The 25677-nt window shown below is 43.2% G+C and overlaps 2 protein-coding genes across 3 annotated transcripts in view; one reads left to right on the top strand and one right to left on the bottom strand.

Moving 5' to 3' along the window:
* The window catches only part of ERBB2 (erb-b2 receptor tyrosine kinase 2), a 60646-nt gene extending 47510 nt beyond the window's left edge, over positions 1-13136 (top strand). For both annotated transcript variants that reach the window (XM_020799304.3, XM_020799306.3), the window contains exons 17-27: positions 2326-2464; positions 3334-3456; positions 4241-4339; positions 4472-4657; positions 6427-6582; positions 7184-7259; positions 7372-7518; positions 8385-8482; positions 10476-10649; positions 11293-11563; positions 11795-13136. In XM_020799304.3, coding sequence (XP_020654963.3) covers positions 2326-2464; positions 3334-3456; positions 4241-4339; positions 4472-4657; positions 6427-6582; positions 7184-7259; positions 7372-7518; positions 8385-8482; positions 10476-10649; positions 11293-11563; positions 11795-12183 — 1858 coding nt within the window. In that variant the 3' untranslated portion in view covers positions 12184-13136. The remainder of the gene's footprint in view (positions 1-2325; positions 2465-3333; positions 3457-4240; positions 4340-4471; positions 4658-6426; positions 6583-7183; positions 7260-7371; positions 7519-8384; positions 8483-10475; positions 10650-11292; positions 11564-11794) is intronic.
* Positions 13137-16421: 3285 nt separating this feature from the next.
* On the bottom strand, positions 16422-24113 carry MIEN1 (migration and invasion enhancer 1). Its single transcript, XM_020799293.3, has 4 exons — positions 23936-24113; positions 22191-22288; positions 19209-19285; positions 16422-18565 (listed from the first exon to the last, which is right to left on the bottom strand). Exons 1-4 carry the CDS (start codon positions 24013-24015, stop codon positions 18482-18484), a joined length of 339 nt encoding a protein of 112 aa, XP_020654952.1. The 5' UTR covers positions 24016-24113; the 3' UTR covers positions 16422-18481.
* Positions 24114-25677: the final 1564 nt, after the last annotated feature.

Genomic DNA, 25677 nt, shown 5'->3' on the forward strand with positions numbered 1-25677 from the left:
ACAGAGCCAGCGTTTTGTCCGAAGACAATCTTCCGTGGTCACATGGCCAGTGCGACTTAGACACAGAACGCTGTTACCTTCCCACCGAGGTGGTCCCTATTGATCTACTTGCATTTGCATGCTTTCGAACCGCTAGGTTGGAGGGAGCTAGGACAAGCGACAGGCACTCACTCCGTTGCGTGGATTCGATCTTACGACTGCTGGTCTTCTGACCCTGCAGCACAAGCTTCTGCGGTTTAGCCCACAGCGCCACCACGTCCCTGGACTAATAACCAGAACATAAATATCCTTTGGATTCTGCCCTTTTGTGAATTATGTTACAGTGTTGTTGCTTAAAAGGCACACTGAAAATGGATGTAATTTTTAGAATTACATTCATTTTGGAATATGTATTTTTGAGATAAAATAAGTTCATATAAATGTGTTTTTCATGAGACAACACATATCAGAAATTCATAGAATGTGGGAAATTGCACTGGCCAAGATACTGACACAAAATCTAAGATCATAAAGAGGTATAGAAAAGGAGGGTATTTTTGTTAGCATTTGCTGTAACTTTATTGTACTTGCAAATAATGGCAATATTGCCAGTTTATCTTTGTGTTAATGGAAATTACATAAATCTTGGCAGCAAATTGCTGCTCATTATTAAGGTGCCAGTTATGTTCCCGAGGGCACACCCAATTCCTCAACTGTTTGTGCCCAGGAATGCAAGCAGCATCTAGTTAATGATCAGTCATGTGCTGCCAAGACTTCCCTGGCGCAAGTGCAAATCACCAATAGGATCCTGGTGCTTATTTCTTCTCAGCAGAGCCTACCTGCAGAGTCGGAGAAAAATTGGAGCACACCAAGAGAAGTGAACAAGGAGCTCCATAGTTGTTAACTCCCCATTGAGCAAATGTTCTGGTTGATGCTTTTTCCATGCACCCAGCACTCCTTCATGCTGTTCCTTTAAATTGACTGGCCACTATTTTTGCTTTGTGTTGTTGCTGTATATCTGTAAGTTCAATAATGTTTTTTAAAAACATAATTTTTGTGTAGATTTTTAAAAATTGCAGACTAATGCAGTAACAGAACAAAACACATCTATCGATAAATGTGTCCAAAATTCAAACGCAGGAGTAGGCAATACTTTTATAGACCGCTAAAGAAACCATACAATCTGCTAGCTTCCATGAATCAGTGCCCACTTTATCAGGCATGGACCAGTATCTTGTTGCTAGTGTAGAGAATTTAGAGTCCCGAAAGTTCATGGCAGATGGATTTTGTCCGGTGTTTTTCTTAGATGTGAGTTTGGAAAGATGCAGGCTTTATTGGAGGTGTGGCTTTAGAGTTACAGCCAAAGAAGCTGTTGATTGGCTATCACTCCCCAGCTCCTCAGACAAAGCCTAGAAATTATGCATATACTGTACCATTCCACATGTCCAAAATTGACACACATGGGGCAAGTTTCAAGAAAAGGCTGAGAAGGAAAAATGCATTTGTCCTGAGATATATGTCTGGAGTGGAGATGGTCCCAGTTCATTTACCACTGCAACAGGTGTTCAGTGGTTTGGTGCCCCGCCCCTCTGGTGGGCACCCACTCAAAAGCAGCATCTGGAAGAGGCAGGACAAGGAAGCCAAGATGTTGCTACCAAATGGGTGCCTGCTGGAGGGGTCGGGGTGCCAAACCGCCAGACACCTGTTGTGGCAGTAAATGAAGCAGGATGATTCACTGAACCAGCAGTTTGTGCCCATCTCTAGAGTGGGGATTTATGGAACCTCTGTGGCATACATGATTATTTTCGTACAGTGCCCTCAGCATGCAAAAGAACCCATCTACAGGTAGAGGCACAGAGCAGACTGGAGCAGCAAAGAAGCTGGATTGCTAAAGGGGATAGGATGGTGACTCGTTTGCTTTTGCACTCCCTTCATGCTGTGAGACAAAAAGGGAAGCAATAAGTTATCATTTTTGTCTGTAAATTAGGTGACAGCATCATTCCTAAAAAGGTGCCAGGGATTGAAATATCATGTTAGTCCCTACTAGAGTAGATCAGTAAAAGTAAATAGGACACAAGTAGCATACATAAAATGGTTTCAGTGAGTCATTGATTTGAGTGAGTCTATTGTAGTTGAGACTGTCATTTGATGGAGTTTCCCAAATATCACAAGTGACAGATCTGGGGAACATTTTCCTGCTACGTCTCTGTGACTGCTGATTGGCTTCAACCTCTGAAGAGGTAAAGCCCTGTGAGTTGCCCTCCACCGCAGTCAGAGGAAGCCCCTGCTTGAAGCTACTGCTTACCTTTTCTTTTTCTCTCTCTCTCTCACTCTCTCCTCTTGCAGCCAGGCAACGTCGATTATTGCTGGCGTTGTGGGTGCTGCGCTCGCCCTGGTCCTGCTGCTCATCATCATTATTTGTATCAATCGACGGAAGCAGCAAGAGAGAAAACATACAATGCGCCGTCTTCTGCAAGAGACTGAGGTATGCTTGGCAGCCAAAATCTACGAAAGAGCTACTGCCTCTGGTTTGGGGAAGTAGAGAATGAACAAAGCTTAGGGAAGTTAATTTTTAGACCACATTTCCCAGAATGTTCTCACTCATTTGGCCACTGGCCATCCTGACCAGAAGATACTGAGTGCTGTGGTCTAGAAATAAAATTTTCTAAATTTTTATCCCCAAATATTATTGAATTGAGGATGAGCATATGTTTTAAGTGTTAATAACATATAAGAAATATTAAGGTGTGGTTTCCCTTGTAAAGGGATATTCCATTCAGCTACCTGAAGCCCCAATACCTTGGAGTATGAATCCTGTGTGAAAAAAAGAGCAGGGGAAGATTTACATTTAATTTATCCTCCACTTTGGACATTCCCTGTAGCATCTGGCTGGGCACCATTGGAAATAAAATGCTGAATTAGAAACTGTTTAAATAGCCCAAAAGGATCTGTGTCCTAAACCAGGGATCCCCAACCCCTGGTCTGCGGCTGCTGCCAGTCCGTGATCTTGGCAGGACCAGACCATGAAGACAGATCTCCCACCCCCCTGCACACACTCCTCCCATGCCCGCCCACATGCTTGCATGTGTGCCCCGCCCATCCGTGCACACACTCCTCCCATGGCGCCCCGCCCCATGCACAGACCCTGCCCCCCAACCGGTCCGTGGTTGGGGACCACTGTCCTAAACGATCCCTGCAAAAGCATCCAGGATGATTTCCACTTTATTTGTCTTTACGTCACCTAAATTGTTTTAGTATCTCAACTGCATGCACAACTAACCAGTGACAAACCATGATCTCTCGGTTTCTTTCTTGTTCTCGGTACCTCTTCCTTGCCTTCTGTGACCCTGCCAGTTGGTGGAGCCGCTAACGCCCAGCGGAGCCCTGCCGAACCAGGCTCAAATGCGCATTCTGAAGGAGACAGAATTGAAAAAAGTCAAGGTTTTAGGATCAGGGGCTTTTGGGACCGTGTACAAGGTGAGGAGAAGGGGAGCTAGTTACTTTGCAGATAGCTGGGGGAGGCCTTGACTAAGAACTACAGTGGTGCCTCGCATAACGAGTGCACCGTTTAACGATGAATCTGCATAGTGATGCGGATTTTGCGATTGCTAATGCGATCGCATACTGATGTTTTATCGCATTGCGATGGGGGAACAGCTGTTTGGCAGTTCCAAAATGGCCGCCGGAACACCCAAAATGGCTGCCGTTTAACGATGTTTCCCCATAGCAAAGGTTAATCCGAAACGGATTAACCTCGCTATGCGGGGCACCACTGTATTTGAGGATCACCCATTGAACATTTTTAAAGCCTTCCATAGACTTTGTCTGAGCAACAATTACGGTATGTTCTTCATCACTCAGGGTTCAAATATATTATCTCGGGCAAACAGTATAGTTCCGGGAGCTTATCATATCTTCCCAGCTAATGTGTGATTTATTTATTTTTTGCCTGATTGAAGAGTCACTGCTGCTCAGAGATGCTGTTGTGTGAACGTCTCTTCCACCAACACGCCCCACATGAAGTGTGTTGCAGCCATGCTTACAATCTGTAATTCTTACTCCCTTGCAGTAAAATGTTCTGCACTTGGCCTGCAAAGAAGGGACTTCCTGAGCCATTGTAGATGGCTCTAGTTTAGTGCTGCTCTAGTTTAGTGTTTTCATAGTATTTATGCCATCTCCCTGCACCCACCCCCTGCTTTTGTCAGAGAAAGGGCTGCAGGATTTCTTCTCCTCACCATGTTCCTCCTAACTGTCCTTGCAGGGGGTTTGGATTCCCGATGGTGAGAATGTGAAGATTCCAGTGGCCATCAAAGTCCTGCGGGAAAACACGTCACCCAAGGCCAACAAGGAGATACTGGATGTGAGTGGGGAAAACGTGATCATCTCTCTTGAGTGTGTTTCCTTCAGCAGAGAGAAGACTTTCAGCCCCACCCCCTGATTTCTCTTTCAAGGAGCCCCCCCCTAATATCTTCCTTCCAACCCCTTCCTTCAGGAGGCATATGTCATGGCGGGTGTAGGCAGCCCTTACGTCTCACGGCTCCTGGGAATCTGTTTGACCTCCACAGTGCAGCTGGTGACTCAGCTCATGCCATATGGCTGCCTATTGGACTACGTGCGGGAGAACAAGGACCGCATCGGATCCCAGGACCTCCTCAACTGGTGTGTGCAGATCGCAAAGGTAGGTGGAGCTGCAAGGCAGGGGTGGGACAGCATGCCAATACTTTACTCAGTATGTATCTTGCATTGCAGCTATTTTCTAGCTTAAGAGCTACCTTTGCTGTATACACTTGGTATACTGTATGTACCTGGTCTCTTCTCCTCTTCAGTTTCACCTGCTGTGTCTGTTTCCATCTTTCTCCTTGCAAAATCAAACAACAAAAGCAAGCCCAAACAGTTCTGGGTGCCTCATAGTGCCTCTGGTGTGACTTCTTGGTACTTCAAGATGTTAAGGTTCCGTGGTTGAGAGAGGCCCACACTAATCCCTGAGTGACACTGCCCTGACTGTCCCAGTGTGGGTGAAGCCCAGAAAGGCCACATGTGGTGATGACAGGGGAAAATATTTCTGCCTGGTACCCTCCCAACAGGGACGTGGGGGCGCTGTGGGCTAAACCGCAGAAGCCTGTGCTGCAGGTTCAGAAGACCAGCAGTCGTAAGATCGAATCCACACGACGGAGTGAGCGCCCGTCGCTTGTCCCAGCTCCTCGCCAACCTAGCGGTTTGAAAGCATGCAAATGCAAGTAGATAAATAGGGACCACCTCAGTGGGAAGGTAACAGCGTTCCGTGTCTAAGTCGCACTGGCCATGTGACCATGGAAGATTGTCTTCAGACAAAACGCTGGCTCTATGGCTTGGAAACGGGGATGAGCACCGCCCCCTAGAGTCGAACACGACTGGACTAAAATTGTCAAGGGGAACCTTTACCTTTACCTTTTACCCTCCCAACACCTTAGTCCACTCTGACTAATCAGTGTTTCCAGGGAATTGCCAGAAATCCACACGGTTAAGGCACTTTGACTTATCGCAAGGTGGGAATACCAAGGTACCCACAAAACATACAGGGTCCTGTTAGATGGTCAAGGTAAGGCCTGGTATTGAGTACCAACAACCCTCTTACTCTGAAAGAACCAAACAAAAATATTGAGACAAATGTCTTCAGTGTCTCTTCTGAATTTCAAGGTATGTTTAGCAAGATTGTCACAAAAAATTGTGAAAAAACAATTTCAATTATAGCCCTTATTATTTAGACAAACAGACTCCCTGAAGGCTTGAGTGTGCAAGATCTGAACAGAGCTGTTGAGGACAGGACATTTTGGAGATTGCTCATTCATAGGGTCACCATATATATGGGCTATTCGTATCTTTGGGAATACAAATATGAATAACGGCAGCACAGGTACCGAAGAGGCCTATTCCCCAATCCCAGAACTAGCCCATCCACTCACCGATCGCCACACAGTGCTGAGGTTCTTTGTCATCATTGCCCCAATCCAGGAAGAAGCCCAGCCGGTGTTTCCCTGCCTTCCCACACAGCTGACCACTCCAGCAAGGAGCTGGGAAAGGGGAGGAGTCTCCCTGCTCAGCTGATGTGTGGTCGGCTGTGCATGGAGATGGGGAAGTGCAGACCGGGCTCCTTCCTGGATTGGCATGATTACAAAGGACTCCAGCACTGTGTGACAATCGGTGAGTGGACCGGCTGGTTCTGGAGGGAGGGAATGGGCCTCTGTGGCACCTGTGGTGCCACTATTCATATGCTCAGGGATACAAATAGCCCGTGTCTAGTCACCATTAATTGGATATGACTTGGCGGCACATAACACGCATCACCCGTTTTCTGCAGCTCAAGTTACATCCTTGTTATTTCACTGCTGACCTATTAAAGAACTCAAGAAATATCCATCAACTTAGTGTGAAGGAAACCAATCTATGTTCATCTCTTCTCTTTTTCAGGGGATGAGCTACCTTGAAGATGTCCGTCTAGTCCACCGAGACTTGGCTGCCCGCAATGTTCTGGTGAAGAGTCCAAATCATGTGAAGATCACAGATTTTGGCTTAGCCCGGTTGTTGGACATTGATGAGACGGAATACCACGCTGATGGAGGGAAGGTAGGACCAAAGAATGATGGAACAGATAAACCCCCAATGAGTCTCTTTTTAAAATTACAAATATAGGGTGATACCCTTCATCGACCATTAAGAATATAAAACCAACCAGAAACCAAAAACAAATAGTGATGAAGATAAAACATAATCTTTAAGGCTGTGCATCACGTTCTTGTGGGTAGTTCCAACTTACATGCTGTTATTAATGTCCCAAATCCACAGGGCTGTTCATGTAGAAGCCAGGTTTGTTTCTTCGATTGTGATAGTGCAGTATTAGGATGCTTATAATTTAAGTGGTCAACTGTTTATCAGTATTGTTTGGAGGAGGCTTTAGTTAGAGTACACAGAGAAGGGCTTCCTGCTTTTTTAAATATGGAGACAGTGTTGCATTGAGGATCATTCTGTTATATTTACCTCAGTCTATCGCTCACATTTTGATCCAGCACATGTTAGGCTTATTACCTCAGTGAGAACAAGGTTTAAACCACAAACATAAAGGTATTGAAACACAGATGCTGAAATAAGCTACTGCTTGGTACCAGTTGACAGAAAGATAGCTTGCTACCACCCTGGGTTGTGATTTTACTCTTGTTGCCTTACGTAGGTACCTATCAAGTGGATGGCCCTGGAGTCGATTTTGCGCAGGCGATTCACCCACCAAAGTGATGTGTGGAGCTATGGTATGTAATCTGTCTTGCTATTCTTTTGCTCATTGGTTTGCATTATGAAAACCTGCCTATGCTTAACAGGGCTTTCTCCCCACTTCTTTCTCTACACACCCTCTTTCCCCAGGTGTCACCGTCTGGGAGCTGATGACTTTTGGTGCCAAGCCGTACGATGGTATCCCAGCCCGAGAGATCCCTGACCTTCTGGAGAAAGGAGAAAGGTTGCCCCAGCCTCCCATTTGTACCATTGATGTCTACATGATCATGGTGAAATGTAAGGGACCATTGCTGGTTGATGAGTCTTCCATGAAAGGGGGAAGGGTTGCAACAAAATATGGACCCACTTTGGGAAGTAACATGGTTGCTGTAGAGTTGCTGGCTTCAGCCTCTCAGCAACTCTGTGGAACTGAGCAAGAGGAGAAGAACCATAGGCTGATCTATGTCTTGGTCCAGGGGTACCGTGACATAACAAAGACTTCATCCAAATCTTCTCATTTCCAGAAGTTGTAACTTGTTCGTTTGTTTATTTGCTGGTGAGGTAGCTTTCTGTCTCTGGAAATAAAGCTGACAACTTTTGCCTACTGCTTGATTTTAGAGCACTTGCTGTTGTTTAAAAGTTGTAAACCTATGATGAAAAGCAGCCCATAAATATCCTAAATAAATTCGTAATTTTACTAGTATACGTTTGGAGCTGTATGCATACTGCAGGTCCATAAAAGTGTAAAAAAAGAGAGAGTAGAATTTGAGGTTTTGCACAGGGTATAGCTCTCCAAGAATCTGTGCTTCCATTTTAAAAAAAAACCAATTAGTTGGTTCTTAGGGTAGCAAATATATTCTTCAAAATTCACAAGAGGGCTCCAACTTACATCTTGGTTTCGAACTGCCTGCTTTACAACCACTCCCTGCTAGCAATCCAAAGCTCACTTTTAATAAAAAGTGTTCTGGAAGCATGCCATGATGTGTGTTATGTGTCATGGAATGAAATATTTTTAATTTCCAGCTAGCTGACCTTCTGGAAGTGGCTCGTTTTTGCTTCCTGTGCTGTATCGCTTTGCAAGAAAACTAGTTCTCTTTCTCGTAGGGAGAACTTATTTGATCTGAGGCTCTGGAGGGCATGCTTGTCTTGTGTTTGCCACACAGGTTGGATGATCGACTCAGAATGCCGGCCCAAGTTCCGAGAACTTGTCGCAGAGTTCACACGTATGGCCAGGGATCCACAGCGTTTTGTGGTCATCCAGGTGAGATAACTGCCCCTCTTCTCATGCAGAAGCTTGTGACAAAATGCTACAGAGGGTTTCATCCAATAGCTGCACTGCTCAAACAAAAGCAGCAAAGCTAGGGAGATAGCCAGGACTATAAATCATCTTGCTAGAGCAGACTAAGTCCATTTAGGGCAGTAGTCAGGCTCAAACAGTGGGCAGTTCAAAGGCTACAATCAGAACACAGCAACAGGAGCCCTTCATTGCTGCTGCTGTTGTCATTTCTGGCAACTGCTATTACATCCATTGCTAGAACAGGTGGGGAGTGTGCAGTGCTCCAAATGTTGTTTAGACTGCAAATCCCACACACCCCTTGCTGTTCAGTTCTCTGGCTAGGGATGATGTGAGTTGCTGTCCAACAATAGCTGCATAGGCTTGAGTTGCAAGACCTGAAGAAATGACACTCAGAAATCAATAACTGTGGTGATGATGACCCACGTAGGCTGCTACAGTTACGTAAAGAATTTTGAATGTCTGCAGGTTGCTTGACTTTTTTTTAAAAGCTGGATCTCAGTGGACTGATTTTTACCCCATGCTGAGAACTGAATTACTCTAGAGGAGGGAAGAAATTTTACTCCCAGTACAGACTGGCTAATAGCTTTGTAATTGTGTGTATAGTGGTGTTGTGTATCTTGGCTCATTTGTACTTGACTCTTCTGGAGCCACCTGCTTTCCAGGTCCCTTCGTACAGTGCCTGTCCTTGTTGCCGTGGTACAAACAGCAACTAGGCAGTAACGTCTGAGAAGTGTTGCAGTTTTTGTGATATCCCTGGTCATTTCAGTAAGAACTATCATTTGGCATGATTCTTAAATTACTAAGGAAGTGATTCATAGCTATCTTTGATAGAAGCTGAGTGTTCATGTCAACTTTTGTGTGCAAAAGTTCCTACACAGAAGGTGCCGCTATGCAGAAATGAGAAAGAAAAACTGTATGATGTACTTACAGGCTTGTTCTGTTTGTATGTATTATCTATGGTGGGACATTTCAGTTGATTGCCTTCTCTGTGCTCTGAAAGCCCTCAGCTAAGGTGTTGCATATGCTGGTCTATCCTGTAAGCATCGAGCTATGCAGAAATGCCTTCCCCATAGGAACTGTGTGACATGTGATAGCTCTTGAAGAGACTGCTCAGTGTTTTTCTTATGTGCAGAACCTGCCCTGCCACGAGCCCTGTCAAAGCAAAGCAGTCACCTCAGGCAAGAGGTAATGGATAGACACCACCAAGGTGTCTGAGGGGAGAGAATTGGGCACCACACACCCCTGCTCTGCACCCTGAAACTATCAGTGCTCCCTTCAGGTGTAGTGGGGGAGGCTGTCCCACATGCACAAGAAAGAGTCAGCAAGCAGTTCAGTTCACTTTTGTACAAGACCCCCACACCTCCTCGCCAAAACTGTGATTCTGTTTGCTTACTTTGAATATAAAAAGTGACATATTAAAGCAAATGTATTCAAATTCACCAAGTTCCTAAAACTACGAATCAACGAGTCCCCAAACCAAATCTCACCTTTTGCAGGGAAAGTATTAGGTGGCCTGAGATAAGCCACTATCCTTAGTTTTAGCCAATTCATCTCCATTAGGACGATACAAATACTATCGTACCTTACAACGCTGTTGTAAGAATTTTTGCGAGGCTATATTTACTATTTATGTATTTTCAAAAATTAACCCATCTTCCTCTTTAAAAATGATGCAAGGAAGTTTATATCATTAAAAGGCAATATTTGAAGATAAAAAGAGCCAGCATAAAAATACTAAAAAGGATCAAACAAATACTGCACTAAATAATGGTAAACAAATGTAACACCAAAATACATTGAAGTAAAATTCAACTCAGGCAGCCATTCATCTGGGAAAGCTTGCCTGAAGGGAAAGGTCTTTGCCTACTTGCAGAAGAACAGCAAAGATGGGGCCAACCTGTCCTCCTGTATGTGAAGTACTTTAAGTACTTTCCTATTATTATTGTCTTTTTGACAGAATGATGACAACATGGGTTTGGTCAGCCCTATAGACAGCACCTTCTACCGCACTTTGCTAGAGGAGGAAGAGATGCAAGATTTGGTGGATGCAGAAGAGTACCTTGTCCCTCATCAGGGATTTTTCAGTGGTGAGGTATCGGCCGACTATCGATCTAGGATTCCTTCAACAAGGGTAAGAATGTGGTGCAAAATGACAATACGATAAAGAACTCCAGTGTGTATTTTGATCATGCTAAACTTCTATTGTGGCATGCCAAACTTTTCTTTATGGTATACATATGAAAAAAACTCTAGTTTGAAAATTGACAAGGAATTTGCAAGGGAAGGAGGGAGATGCATGTCTGAAGGGAGTTCATACATATTATTTGATTGTCTCCCCCTCATAGGTATTCTGTGCAAAAACAGCTGAAGAGTGCGAGTTCTTATGCTAATTACAGCTCTCTTGTGATTCATCTTTCTTTTTAAAATATCTACAAAATTCCTAACCTCTTCCTCTTAGTGGCTAAACCTGTTGCTGGACTGCAGCATGGTTCCTAATAATTGCAAACACAGACTCTTAAGCTAGCATTATGATCAGAATATTGACTCTAGTTCTTATGGGTCACAGGATAAATATAATTAACAACCACCACCATCATCTCAGAATCGTGGAGCTGGAAGGGACCCTATGGTTCATCGAGTCTAGCCTCTGTCAAGGAGGCACAGCGGGGAATCGAACTCCCAACTTTGGCTCCACAGCCAGATGCATAAAACACTGAGCTGCCCTGCAGTCTAAAACTTACTTACTAAAGACACCCTTTTTTCTTTCTTTTCAGAGTGCTACTGAGATACAGACCGAGGGAGAGGAGCCAGAAGAATCAGCTCAATACCCCTATTTGGGTTCTTCTCTCTCAGAACAAGCAGGAAATGCTGTCCCTAACTTCCTGGATGGAGACTATGTAGCAAACAAGGTTGTGCAGGACCCAGAGGAGGAGCAGGGAACACTTCAGCGATACATCGAAGATCCCACCGGTCCCTCAAGTAACGAACACGAGAATTTTGATGTCAGGAGCTACAATTCACCTTTACCCTCTGGTGTGGTTCCAGGTAAATTATTAACTAGATCCTGGCAAGACAAAATGTTGGTCTTGATTTCAACATCCTGATGTTTTGGTTTCTAGAGCAAGTTTGAGTGTGGGTTTTGAAAGGGGCTCATGATTATAGAATTCTTAAAGTTAAGACGTTTTTTAGTAGGGGAAGAAGGGGAGGTGATGTTAGTTACTGCTGCCACCTGGTCTTTGCCATCCCATCAGTTTTGGCTTTTCCTTGCTTCTGCAGAGTACGTGAATCAGCCAGAAAAGAACCTTTCCCCCAGCAAAAACCTTCGGTCACCAGGATCCACACTGGAAAAGCCAAAGGGCCACTTGGGCAAGAATGGGCTCATCAAGGAACCAAAGAACGTCTTCCACGGCAGCTTCACCAACGTGGTGGAAAACCCCGAGTATCTCACGCCGTGCAACCTCCCTGTAGCTGCCCCTTTGCCCCAAGCCTTTGACAATCTCTATTACTGGAACCAGGAGACTCCCAAGAGGAACCCAGCTGAGTTCTTTGCCACTTCCGTGACTTCTGCCGCCACCCCTAATGGCTTCACCACAACCCCAGCTGCAGAGAACCCGGAGTACCTTGGTTTGGCAGAATCAGTCACATGTTCCAAGGAGTTTGCATGAAGGCCAATCCTCATGACCAATGAGACACATTTTTACTATGAAGGCAGCTCAGAACACGAACTAGTGAACCATTAAATGCCTGTAAGATGAACAGAATGTGCGGAGACATAAGAGTCCTCTAGAGGCCAAGCAGGCCCCTTTCTCTTCCTCTTAGCAGCTGGGGTAATGTGAGAGAGAGCAAAAACCCAATCTGGATCTGCAGGCTGATTTGCAGCTCTTTGGAATGACTTTTTCCTCCCACTCCCAGTTGTTTCACTGGAACAGCTATATCCTGCCCCTCCCACCCACTCTACACACTGTAATTTATACAGCTGAAATTAAGAACACTTGAGATAGGAGCGGACCTTTGCATGGAAACTGATCTTCATTCAGTTGCACTAGTACTTAAAACAGATTCCTGGGCTCAGAATCCTTGATTTTAATTTCTTTTGCATCAGGTTGGAGTTGGCAGATGTCAGGGTTAAAGTGAAAAACAAAAGTTAGTCCTTCAGATCTGAAGTCTGCCCACTCCTGGGTTTAGGGACTTGGTGGCAACCCAACTTTAAAAAACAGAGGGCTCCTTTACCTCTTGTTAACCGGTATCTCTCTTTTTCTTGAATTACAAGGCAGGAGGATTAGACCACAGATTGGTTTAATGAGCTAAGAAGCAGAATTATGATACTTCAAAATAGATAAATATGAGGCTCTTCATATTTGAGTTTTGACTGACAGAAGGTGTGAAGAATGACATTGTGTGTTTTTAAAAGAGGGCAACGTGCAGCTAACGCTTGGAAACTGTGGTATTTTTTATTGTTTATGTTTAATGATATTAGTTTTTTAAAAAAGGAATGCTCTTCCTCTGCTTTGGGATCAGAAAAGACTATGTTCTTATAATGAAATGATCTGTGGTGATGTTTAAGGAAAATATGTTGATAGAATCTAGAAAAAAGAAAATATTTTGTTCAGTGTCAGAAGTCTCTGTACTGTTTTTTTTTCTCTGTGAACCATCTCATGAAGCTTCTAGAAGATGATGGACTATAGACAGCTCTGGATGAGTCACCTTTTTCATAGCATGGGCAGCTTCATAATCTGTGTTGTTGGGACATGTTAATTCAGAGAGTTTTGCTTTAAAAGAATAATACTTTTTAGTGCCACATTTTATGTCCCAATTGTTGGTGTTTGGAGTAAAAAGGAGCTAATGTTCCCCCTTTTTTCTTTTTTGGAGGGTGGGGTAGAAAGATAGATTGCATAAACTGCACAACAGAAACAAAGCACCATCTTTCTCTGGATTCCTGGAATATTTATTATGCTGAAGTGGCAGATGGATGTAAGAGCTCTACTGTTAGGACAGAAAAAGAACGAAGGAGGGTGATAGCAGAGCCCCTGTTTAGCTTTGAGAGAGCCATGTTCATTTAAAGAAAAGCTGTGTAGCCTTTGTGATGTCAAACCTGTGCTTGAAAGTGTGTAATAATAATAATAATAATAATAATAATAATAATAATAATAATAATAATAATAATAATAATAATAATAATAATAATAATAATAATAATAATAATGGGATAAGAATTCCAGAGATTGCTGCTCAAGTTTCTGCATATCTATTGCCCCATCCCCCATGATTAGCCAAACTATCAGAACATAATAAATAATGCAAAATTAAAGCCAGGATATAAAGTTGCTCAATTTGTGCAATTTATAAAGACCACAACATGGAGTTTTTCCTGGTACGTTGACTATACAACTCTAAAGCAGAGCATGTTACTCAAGTACAGTACTTCTTTCAAATAATTCAACTTGAAGGGTGTACATGTCTGCTGCTAGTGGTCTTCCTGAAGGTAGTTTTTTGCTATCTTTCAAACTGTGCTTGCTCCTTTTTCACTGGAATGTTCTGTTCTGTTAATAGAATCCATCCATATGGAACATTTGTTTCTGCTTTCTGTACGAGTTGAGTAAACAATATGAAAGGATAATCTTTTCACAACTACAGGTAGCCAGAAGAATGACTGCAGTATAGCACAGAAGCCCATTCTATGTATGTGACGAAAAAGGTTTCATGGGACTAGTTATTGGAAAGATTATCATTTTGCCTTGAATTTCAGACCACTAATTATTTATTGTGCACATTGGTTTGCCATTCATGCCTTCTCTCCTAGTACAGAGCAGCTGTTTTCAGTTGGCATGGGGAAATGGCTGCCTCTGTAGCAGATTTCGGGTGCTGCTAAGGTTAGTCATGTTGGAACCAGATGGATCTGAATCATGGGGCACATACTGCTGGAAAACTGTTCCATACCAGCCTTATGGAAGAACAAGACTGTCATTGAATTCACTGGTCTTTGTATAGGAAGGATTTAATAGGAGGTTGTGCCCCATTGTTAAATTAGTTGATTGTGATGCAGGGAATGGAGAAGCCATTTTGGATTTTCCACCATAGCTATCATAATTTCTGTGAACCAGTTCAAGTCCAGTGACAGAAGAAAGCTTTTGTCTCTTTCCACATGGAACGATCTATATGTGATATAAAGTGGTATGTCTAAGCCTTGGGCATACATGCTGTAAGATAGATTTGGCTCTACTTACAGATCTCTGTCCAGCATGTTCTGACTCTCAGAAGCATAGCATCAAAGCTCTCCCTTCCCATTTACACAAATATTTATGGGAGGACAGTGAATTGAGGCTGAACCCCTCTGCTCAAAAGTCGTCTACTGCAGCTATATCTTGGAATTGTCTGAAAAAGAGAAAGTAGATCTAGCAAACCTGAAAGCCACCAGCCATTTATCTATGCCAGTGCTCCCTTTTCCATTCGTTCTCTCAACAGGATTTTGGCCTGTTTTCCTCTAAATACTGAAAGTACTGTAGTCACTCCATAATATTACATTACCCAAATGTTTACTGTCCAGATACAGCTTAAGAACAGCACCTTTTGATTTTCATTGAATATTAGGAAGAAAGAAAGCAGAAGACTTTTAAAGAACATATACCAAGGACCCAGACTAAGGACTTATGGAAAGACCAAAGAGACAATATTCACACTATTTCCTTCTTCCTCTGGACTATCTTGGGAACTTAACAGCAAGCTACAAGGTTGGGATGCACAAATGAAGGGGACACTACCCACTCTTGCCCAGATAACTTGCACAAGCGAGCTACACTCTTGTCAAAGCCACCATTGTTCAGGAAGTTTATGGATCTTTGTTAGACATCTTTATTTCTTAAACCTATGGGAAATAATCATGGTTAAGAATAAGGGAACAAAGACTTTGCCTTTCTTCGAGGATCTTACCTTCTTCATGGGTCTTATTATAGCCTGTCCAGAGACTGTCTGGAGCCAGCCCTATGTGTATCTTGTAACTGATGTGGCTTTTTTCAAATGTATAAATGTGTGGAAACTCAAACTACTATTGTTTGCCTCTGTCTCTATAAAAAGTCCTTAAGTAATCCAAGGCAGAACTGTACCCAACAAATGTTGCATATGTTGGGCCGGGATTTAGTTGTCTACTACATCTAAAGTCTGCCTCCACCTGCAATCTTTTTTCCTCTAAAAGTCTATGTTTGGAATAGTTGGTGCTATTTTGGTACATTGAAGGTTATCTGTTATGGATGACTAACACAATCAGTTGTATCCTAAGTATTTGTATATCTGAGAATTGTACTGTACAATGGTTTTCATTTTCTACACTACTGTATTTGTCTTGAGTAATTATTGGGGGAGGGGAGAGTGAGTTTTTTTGGTTGGAACCCACATCTTCCACAAGGATCTCATCTGGGGCTAGATTTGACTGTTGTTTCCTGTGGAGACAGAACATTTGTAAAAGTCACGGTGAGGTGCCAGTTTCTGGTGGCAAAACTCTGATGCAAAGGCACATTCTGGACAATCCCCATTTGAAACCAACAGGTAATACAGAGGAGCAGAGTTGTTGATTTTCTACCTCACGTTAAGGTTTCACCCTGGCCTGCTTGGCCACCTGGTTCACTCAGTTCTATGCATTGTGCAATTTTGGCAACGAAAGAGTTCAACTTAACTGTGAACTGGACAAAAGTTAATGGTAAATATCCCTTCACACAACAAGCTGGAGGGGGGCAACTAAGTGCAGGTTACTATCCTGCGTTGGTGATGTTGCTATGTGGTATTATACATAAAACTAAAGCAACCAAATGTTTTTAAAATACACCATTTTGCACTTCAATATCTCCAAGAACTGGCCTTTATTCCTGGCCTGCCCTCTGTCTTCTACCCATCCAGCCATACATGTATACTGTATTTACAAGTATTTTAATTTTTTCTCCTTTATACAAATAAGCATAAACAAATGGGTTCATCAACATTCTCAACAAATAAATTAAGACAGTGGGTGTAGCAATATTACTGGGTTTTCTTCTCTCGTCATCTCCAAGTCCCAGCAAGGGGTGCTTGCCCCATAACAGTTAGCAGCATTTCAGGGTTGCTTTTCAATGTTTCCAACTTTGGCAGATAACCCAATAGTAACCAAATGACAGATAAAAGAGGAGGAAACAGGGAGATAAAATTAAGGAGCCTTAAAACAAGATGGAGTCTAAGAAGCAAAATTGGGCATTTCAGTCAGGTTTTTAAGTGTAATGTAAGGTTATCATTACACTGCAACCATTTCCCCTTGTGTGAAGCAAAATGGCTGACATGCAGCCGCTGTGCTGAGAACTTCCCCATCTTTGTTCTGTTTCAGTGGTTGCCATGAGCACAGGGAATAGCACAGAGGTAACAGCACGGTGAAGTCAAGATTCGTGTTAATTGGTAAAGTGACAGTGATGTCATTGTATTGTTCTAAGAATGGTAACTGCAAGATAGCAGGCTATTTTGTGCTGAGTTTTTAAAGCAGTGTGAGTATAAAATCCAGTACATGTTAAATATTTCAAGGTCCACTGATTGCAATGGGAGATTTGGAAACAGTGAGCCTTAAAATTGCTTAATGATTGGCTGGGATGTGCCAGAGATTAAGAGAGATGTTATAGGTTAGTTTTTTTTGTTCCAGTATGAAGCTTCTTTAGGCTAGACACTGCAAAGTCCTCAAGCCATGCAACACTCAATCTGAAGAAGGATCCTACTGGACTTGAACGTTTACATTTTATTACCTTATTGGTCTAATAAAAAGACTGCCCACTCTTGCTTTCAGTTGAAAGAATTATAGTAAGAAATGCAACGCTTTGTACTTTACACTTGCCTACTCTGATATACAATGTCCAAATATGTTGTAAGGGTGGCAAGTATAGCAGCAGGCAAGTCCCAGTCCATGCCTTAGGTGCTTTTGGCAAGCTTTTCTCAGGCCACTCAGAAGTATCTGATCAGCTGCAGCCTCTCCTTCACTCAAAAATCTGGTCTCTCTGAAAAGATCCTTATGGGGTTGTCCTGGGAAAATCCTGACTGCTGTTGGTGCTCTGTTGGTAGCTTCCTTTGATAATACTCTGTTTATCCAGTGAAGAGTTTTTTGACTGGATGTCATTAAACTCCATCTGCCCCATTCTATTTCAATGACTTACCTAGAAAGGATTTATCAAGGGTTTAGCTTCATTTGGACAGTGATCGGGCATAGGCGGGAAAATATAGATGTAGCATTGCTGTGGAAAACTTCAAATGTGTCATGTGCACAATAAGAGGCTATTCCACTCTGGAATACTAATTTAGTATTGTCCAAGTATTAAGTTAGGTGGGGTGAGGTATGGAGTCTTTCAGAACACCATTCCTGTTTTAATATAGGGATAATTTTTAACTTCTTAGCAAGCCATAGTCAGACATCTCAGAGCTTGCCCCCACCTTGAGAAAAACAGGAGATAGTGGCTCATTCTGATTCGTGGTTAAGAGACATCAGGAGTCCCAAAGGATGGAGACAGGTGATGTCTCAGAACCAATGACCAAGTTAAGCAGAAAAAGAGACCCGATAATCATTCAAACAAGAGCAAAAAGAAACAAAGCTTTGGGTTTTTTGACTACAAAGAGGGGCTAAGAAATGTTAACATTCAAATGAAGACAAACTATAGTCTGGCACTTAGAAATGCAAAAGGATTGAAATGCTGGATTCCCTTTCAGGAAGAAGGCTTAACTGGTCCAATCTATTTGGCAAGTACCTGATCTCTGTTCTCCTATCTCCACCCCCTCCAAAACTGGCTCAGGTTCTTGCTTATATAGCTTGTAGTGTGCAAGCAACCAAAATCACATTGACATCTTTTCTGTACTCCCTCTCACCTAACAAGTAATTATACCTATAGGCAGAGGCAACAACAACTAGCAGGGGGGGGGGGGCAGTGTCAGCAAATAGCAATCTGAAAGACAGAACCAGAGAGAGAAAGACTAAAGGATGGTACAAGGTGGTCGGCTCTTGGTGATCTTCTCAAGTGGCTCCCCGTTGCTGGCCCTCCGAATAGCTTCAATCAGCTGGAGAAACAGAAAGATAAAATCAGAACCATTAATTCTTCTGAAACTGGCTGATACTGTCGTACTGAATGGGAAATCCAGTATCTTAGAAATGCTCTGGGAAAACTGCTGTGGTTTCACACCCACACCTTCCTTCCCTATTACTCTAGAATTAAAGCAAAATGTAATTATAACAAAATGGTCCAGCAGCAGATAGATCAACTACAATTAATTACAATTTCATTGGTGAAGCTGAAAGGACATGCTTTTTAGATCTTTTTAAAAATAATTTGGTTTCATGATGTTAATTGTAAAATTCAGTGTTAAAAAGGAGCTTACTTTGTAACACATGAGAAACATATTACTTTTATAAAGCCATAACTTTTGTTGAAGGAAACATTTCCTTTCATCTGTACTTTGAAAGCTGGAAGAAGGAAAAATCTGCAGCCTTCATTAAGTGGGTTTAGCCAATTCGCCTTGCCTCCATTTTGCAGCAAAAATACTTCTTAAATAATTAAACACATGTAAGAAAGGGTAATTACTGGTATTTCGCACTTTGGGGATTACCACCAGATGACTGTCACCGTGGGCTCTCAAGCTGTCTTCCCAAAACAATAGACTGAAGTTATGGGTGGGTAGGGGGACACACAGGGAAAGAACTCACATCCTTCTCGTAAGGAAATCCTCCATTTTCAAGTTTGGAGAAAACCAGCTGCCCATTTATTTCTATTTCAAAAGCACCTGTAAGGAAAAGGATGCGTGAAATGCTGAAAAACAAAGCACCTGAAGAAGCTTGATCCCCATCAAGCCTAGCATCAAGTTCATGCCAGCTGTTGTAACATCCAGGCAGAAAAGAATCACTCACCCATCAACATGTTAAGTACCAAACCAAGGCAGAGCTTAGGAAATTTAGTTTTTGGACTGTAACTCCCAGAATCCACACTGCTGAGTTGAGCAGACCCAGAGAAGAGAAGGTACACTGTAGGATGCACGTTTAGATTTTGCAATCCGATTGGTTAGGTCTCACTGAAACTTCATGTTAACTTACCATGCACCTAAGAATACTTCACCTCAACCATCCACCTGGCATGAGAAACTCATACAAGGTATACAGAGATTCCCTAGTAGATGGGTTTGTTGGAAGAAGCTTCCTTATAGCAGAAGTTTTGAAAAAACAGTGCCATAAGGAACATCTAGTCTGCTCCAGCCTGCTGCCTTTAGTAGCAGAAACTCAACAGATGGTAACCAAACCAAATATTTCATGTCAGCATGCTTATAAGGCTTTTCCATACAAAACAGAAGCAGTAAGCCTTTTTTAAAAAAATCATGGAAGGGCGACCCTTCTTTGGAGAAATCACTTAGGGATTACATATCCAGTGTCAGGATAGAGAAAGAAGAGCTGGCAGTTTTCTTTCTGATCCTGCTTTCTCACAAGCCAGGGATGGGCAAAATGTGTCCCCTGCCTTGGCACTACTGAGTTGTAACTCTCCACATTCCTCTCTGTTGACTATTGCTGGCCAGCAGGGTGGATTTGATTTAAACGAAATAAATTTAAATCACCATTTATATTTTGAAAAAAAATGATTTTTTGATCATTTAAATTGTGATTTAAATCATTTGTTTAAAAATCATTTTTAGTCACTCTGCTGGCCAGTGACCGGTATCTAATGATAGCTGAAGGTCTGTGTCTTGCCTACCCTACCCTTATGGAAAGCTTAACTGCTATGTTTGGAGGGAAGCATTAGAGAATACTGTAGCATGTGGAGAAAAATAGGATTAAACACCATCTCACATGACAGTTAAGCATAAATGGGATCTTTTCTTTTTTCTTTCTTTCTTTAAGCCTAAATGTTAACGGGAAATGGCAGGACTAGATCCAAAAGGTCTGTGCATTACATCCAGTCAGCTGATTGGCCTGACATATTTCACTATCGTGTTACCTTCACAGCAATACTGTGTGAGGGATTCATTCACTGTATTACTGAGAAAGTTTAGCATCTACAGTTGTGTTCAAAATTATTCAACCTCCACTGAAATTGAATGTTTTGGCCATTTTGACATTGATTTTGATCATTCAGTCATCTTGCTTACATTTACATGAAAGAGGCACTTGTAGGTCAGAGAAATATAACCTTAAGTTTATAATGAAATAACCACAAATGTCTTTTCTGTGCTCACATCATTATTAGTTTTTATTCAACCCCCAAGTGACATTCAATCTTAGTACTTAGTACAACATCCTTTTACAGTTATAACAGCTTTTAAACGTGAAGCATAGCTTGACACAAGTGTCTTGCAGCGATCTACGGGTATCTTCGCCCATTCTTCATGGGCAAAAGCCTCCAGTTCAGTCAAATTCTTAGGCTTGCGCACTGCAGCTGCTTTCTTTAAGTCCCACCAGAGGTTCTCAATCGGATTTAAGTCTGGTGACTGCGATGGCCACTCCAAAATGTTCCAGCCTTTCCTCTGCAACCATGCTCTAGTGGACTTGGAGGTATGCTTGGGATCATTGTCCTGTTGAAAGGTCCAACGTCTCCCAAGCCTCAGGTGTGTGACGGACTGCATCACATTTTCATCCAATATCTCCTGGTACTGAAGAGAATTCATGGTACCTTGTACACGCTGAAGCTTCCCTGTACCTGCAGAAGCAAAACAGCCCCAAAGCATTATTGACCCTCCGCCATGCTTCACAGTAGGCAAGGTGTTCTTTTCGTCATATGCCTTGTTCTTCCTCCTCCAAACATAGCGTTGATCCATGGGCCCAAACAGTTCTAATTTTGTTTCATCAGTCCACAGAACACTATCCCACAACTTTTGTGGTTTGCCCACATGACTTTTGGCATACTGCAGTCGACTCTTCTTATTCTTGGGAGACAGCAAGGGGGTTCTGGCATGGAGACCTTCATTACGCAGTGTGCGCCTTATTGTCTGCGCTGAAACTTCTATACCCACATCTGACAAATCTTTTTTCAGTTCCTCAGCAGTCACACGGGGACTTTTCACCACTCTACGCTTTAGGTAGCGCACAGCAGTCGAAGTCAGCATCTTCTTTCTTCCACGACCAGGTAGCATTTCAACAGTGCCCTTTGCCTTGAATTTGCGAATGATGCTTCCTATGGTGTCTCTTGGTATGTTTAACTTCTTTGCAATCTTCTTATAGCCATTGCCCTTCCTGTGAAGACAAATCACCTCTTCTCTTGTCTTCCTGGACCATTCTCTTGACTTCACCATCTTTGTAACCACACCAGTAAATGTCTAGAAGGAGCTGAGTATCACAGTCCTTTTAAAGCTGCCTAATTGGTGCTTATTATGCTTGATTGGTGCTCGTTGACATCCACAGGTGTTTTCAATACCTGATCGAAAACACCTGAATGAACCTCTCTTCTTCAGAGTGGTAGTCTTTAAGGGGTTGAATAATTGTGGCAATGAAGAAACCACAAAAGAAACATTTACTACTGTATTACATAAACAATTGATGTTATTTTAGCTGCATTTGGTTCTTTAAAACGTCCTTGTAGGATTTCATTCTAAATACAATTCCAAATGTACACTATAGTCCCTAAACCCCTTTACAGCATTGGGGGTTGAATAATTTTGAACACAACTGTACACTGACTGTTGGCACAGAAATTTCTGAGACTCATACCTGTCCCACCAAGGCGTGATTCAATTTCCACGTCAGGATATTCTTCTTTTACTGCATTTGCCAGCTCTAGGTAAGCGGATTCAAAGCCACAAGGTTTGCTGGAAAATAAATTTAATTAGGGCATCAAAAGGAAGCTGAAGAAGGGAAAAGATGTGAATGTAAGTAGGGCGAGTGCTACTAGGGATAATTTAATGTTTCTATGTGGCCACCATATCATTTTGTTGCGGTTGCTTAAAGGTAGCACTAAAATGGCTCATTTTTCATATGAGATCAATATTCAAAGGCACAAACTATTCAAGTACTGTTTAACACACATACACACATTAGTGCCATCAGTGGTTGCATGCAAAAGTAATCAATGCTTCCTAACAGGACAGCACTGAAAATGACATTTCAGCATATTTGCCTTTTCACCTTCATCAGGGAAAAAGTAAAATCTTAAGGCCATGATAAGGACAACTGATCAAAAGTTTGTGTTTCACTGGAGAGAATTATCATTTCCTTCCTCAGCCAAGGTCACATTATTCATAAAGCTGACTAGGCTGAAGCTTGGGGGCCCCTCAATTCTTTTGCTGAGGCACTCTAGGCCTCTGCTGTTAAAAGAAGAGTCTGATACACCTGAAAGCCTCGGGGCCCAGTCATGGGTTAACACAGCCCTGCCCTCAGCTTCCCCATGTTCTTCTTCCAACGAGACTGATATCATTCTCTGTCTTTCCCAACTTACAACAGACATGGGTCAGGGGCTACAGTCTACACACCAGTTACACCTACACCTTTTACCTTCCAAGTCTGCTGAGCCTCAAGAGATCTAAACACTAGAATAAAAATTGGATGCAATATTTGGGTGCAAAGTCCCTTTATTATCCAAGCCTATACTAACTGGGGTGGAGGTGGGGGAGAGATTTAAAATTAAGTTTCTTGCAACAAATACCACATCTTGTGGAGCCCTAGAAACCAAGAAGCCTTATTTGACTTAAGCTTTTGTGAGGAGCAGTCCACTTCATCACTGCAATTCTTAAAACTTAAACGAAATGAAAGTTGTTAGAACTCAAGGTGCCAAAGTAAACTATGGAAGGAAATGGCCTGCAGTCCATTACCCTGAAATAAACGTTATCCCTTAAGACGCCACAATTCTTTTGTTCTACTTGCTAAAACAGGCAAACACAGTCACCTTTTAGAAATTTCCCTTACAAGTAAAACTGTTCGTCTTTACACCACCACAACACAGGGGGCTGCTTCTCCAGTACTAAGAGGTGTTTTGCAGGCTGCACGGGGCAGGGGCTTCACGCTTCTGACACTATGCAAAATACTATATGCGCCGATAGCGTTGCAGTTGAAGGTAGTTCAGTGCTTTAGGTCTCTGGCGGCAGAGCCAGAGGTTGGGAGTTTGATTACCCACGGTGCCTTCTTGACAGAGGCTGGAATCGATGACCCATAGGGTTCCTTCCAGCTCTGCAGGTCTAAGATGATGACAATATAAGCATTGTCCATAGGAGAAACTTCAAAGGAGATACTGTAGTGATCATACCGCCCAGGGGGCTGCTAGTCGCCTTAAATACGCGAAGTCTCACTCGAATATGGCGGGGCTACAAGGGATAAAAGGGAAACTCACTGGGACCCAAACCAGAAGAACAGATAAGCGGCTAAAAGGGATGGGACCAACCCTCTAAAGAGGAACTACGGTAAGAGCCTTCCCTTACAGCCTGGGGTTAAGTGAGCGAGGCCTGCACAGAAATTTCGCTCACCAGTATTCCACCACTATTCGGACCCCCTTCCCAGTAACGGGCGCCCCCTCAGCGGACGGCTCTCCGGACCCGTCGCTCATGGCGACCCTGTCGACTTCTGACTCTCCCGCCTCCACTCAACCTTTCCACTGGGTCGACAATCCAGGTGGACTTCCGGTGTCGGCCGCGTCACGTGCAGAGGGAGCTGGTTTATTTTCTGCCTCCCCTTCCGGAAGGGGGGTTGTTCCGTTTCCGGCCCCTTTGACCAGGGTCACGTGAAGAGGGTGGGCGTCTGCTATTCTTTTTGCTCTCGCAGACTGTTACGCCCCTTTACCCCCTCCCTCCCAGGACGCCGTTGTGCTCTGATTCCCCCTGGTGGTTGTAAGGGGGAAGTGCAACCATCACAGGATCACTTTGAGGCCAGCCGTCCAGTTTTTCAGAGAGGCAATCTCTCCCGGTCTCTTTCAAAGCATCTCCCCCCCCCACAGCGTGCCGGATTTTACTCAGAGCTTGCAGTCCTTCTTTCTTTAGATTACAACTCCCAGTATCCGCAGTCAGCCTGAACAGGATCAGGGGTGCAGCTATACAGTGAAAGAGTATTATACATACCCCCTATCTCTTTCTAGCTTTTGATAGAAAAGGCTCAAGGGGTGGGGACAATAATTGGAAATTAATAAAGGTACTATAGTAGTGAAGAGTCTCGTAGCATCTTCAAGACTGCCCTTTTCATTTGGCACTGGCACACATTCTTGAGGGCGAAACAGAAAGCTGGAGCTCTGTGGTGCCAATTTGTAAATGATTCTGAAAGATCATGTAGCCCCCTAAACACATATCTTACATTTTGATTAAAACTAAGAGGAGGCACACGCCGACCCCCGACCCCCAAAATATGTGACAACTAGAGATGGGGACGGAGTACCAACATGGCACTTCTTAGTTCGTGGGTCATCAAACTTGACAATTCATGAAACACAAATTGCCTCCCAGTGTCCCAAAGAACCATGAATCAATTTGTTGGTTCATCGGGTAATTAAAAAAAAAATACAGCCCCTGGGGCTATCTAAAAAAAAGCAAGCCCTGCCCCCCCCCCCACAGCCTTCCTCTGCCACACAGCATAGGAAGAGGGGGGAAAGGATCAAAGTAATCCGGCTGCACTCTGTTTGCAAAGGCAGTTTGGCTGGGTGATGGTTTGGATCGGGCTTTCCCCCTCCCCCCTTTCGATCCCCAGTGGCATAGTAGAGGGAGAAAAGGATCAAAACAATTCCCAGGCTCCGGATCAGTTTGATCCCTTTCCCCCTCTTCCTAGGCCACTGAGGATAGAAGGAGGGGGAAGGCCCCTCTTTCTATCCTCAGCCATCCCCCAGCCCCAAGGGTAGGTTTCCCTTCTGGCAGGCTTTAGTAAGCCACCGAAGGGAAAATCTCTCTCTGCGTATGCCTCGGAGGAACAGCAGATCCACAGAGGCATAAGCAGATGGGGAACGAAGGGACGAATATAAAAGGATTATACTCACTGCTTCGTATTTGTCTGGATCTCTGGACCCTAAGTATACGAAGCAACAAATATCTGATGAATCAGAGATAGTCATTAAATACTGTATCCTGATTTGTTTTTTATATTCATCCCCATGTCTAGTGACAACCATGTGACTTTAACCTGATCACGGCCTCTCCCAATTCGAAGAGACCCTTGCCCAACAGGCCGAGGCAAAGAGGAAGTCACAAAAGCAGCAAAAGCAGGGAGCCAGACAGGGGACAGATTGGAT

The sequence above is a fragment of the Pogona vitticeps genome, chromosome 6 (genome assembly GCF_051106095.1).
Source record: "Pogona vitticeps strain Pit_001003342236 chromosome 6, PviZW2.1, whole genome shotgun sequence".
NCBI classification, from domain to species: Eukaryota; Metazoa; Chordata; class Lepidosauria; order Squamata; family Agamidae; genus Pogona; species Pogona vitticeps.

Excerpts from the sequence above, each read along its gene's own strand:
- MIEN1 (XM_020799293.3), bottom strand. The coding sequence starts at position 24,015 with ATGAGCGACGGGTCCGGAGAGCCGTCCGCTGAGGGGGCGCCCGTTACT. Across the intron at positions 22,289-23,935 it reads CGAATAGTGGTGGAATACTG|CAAACCTTGTGGCTTTGAAT; the intron begins GTGAGCGAAATT and ends TTTATTTTCCAG. Across the intron at positions 18,566-19,208 it reads GATTTCCTTACGAGAAGGAT|CTGATTGAAGCTATTCGGAG; the intron begins GTGAGTTCTTTC and ends CTGTTTCTCCAG.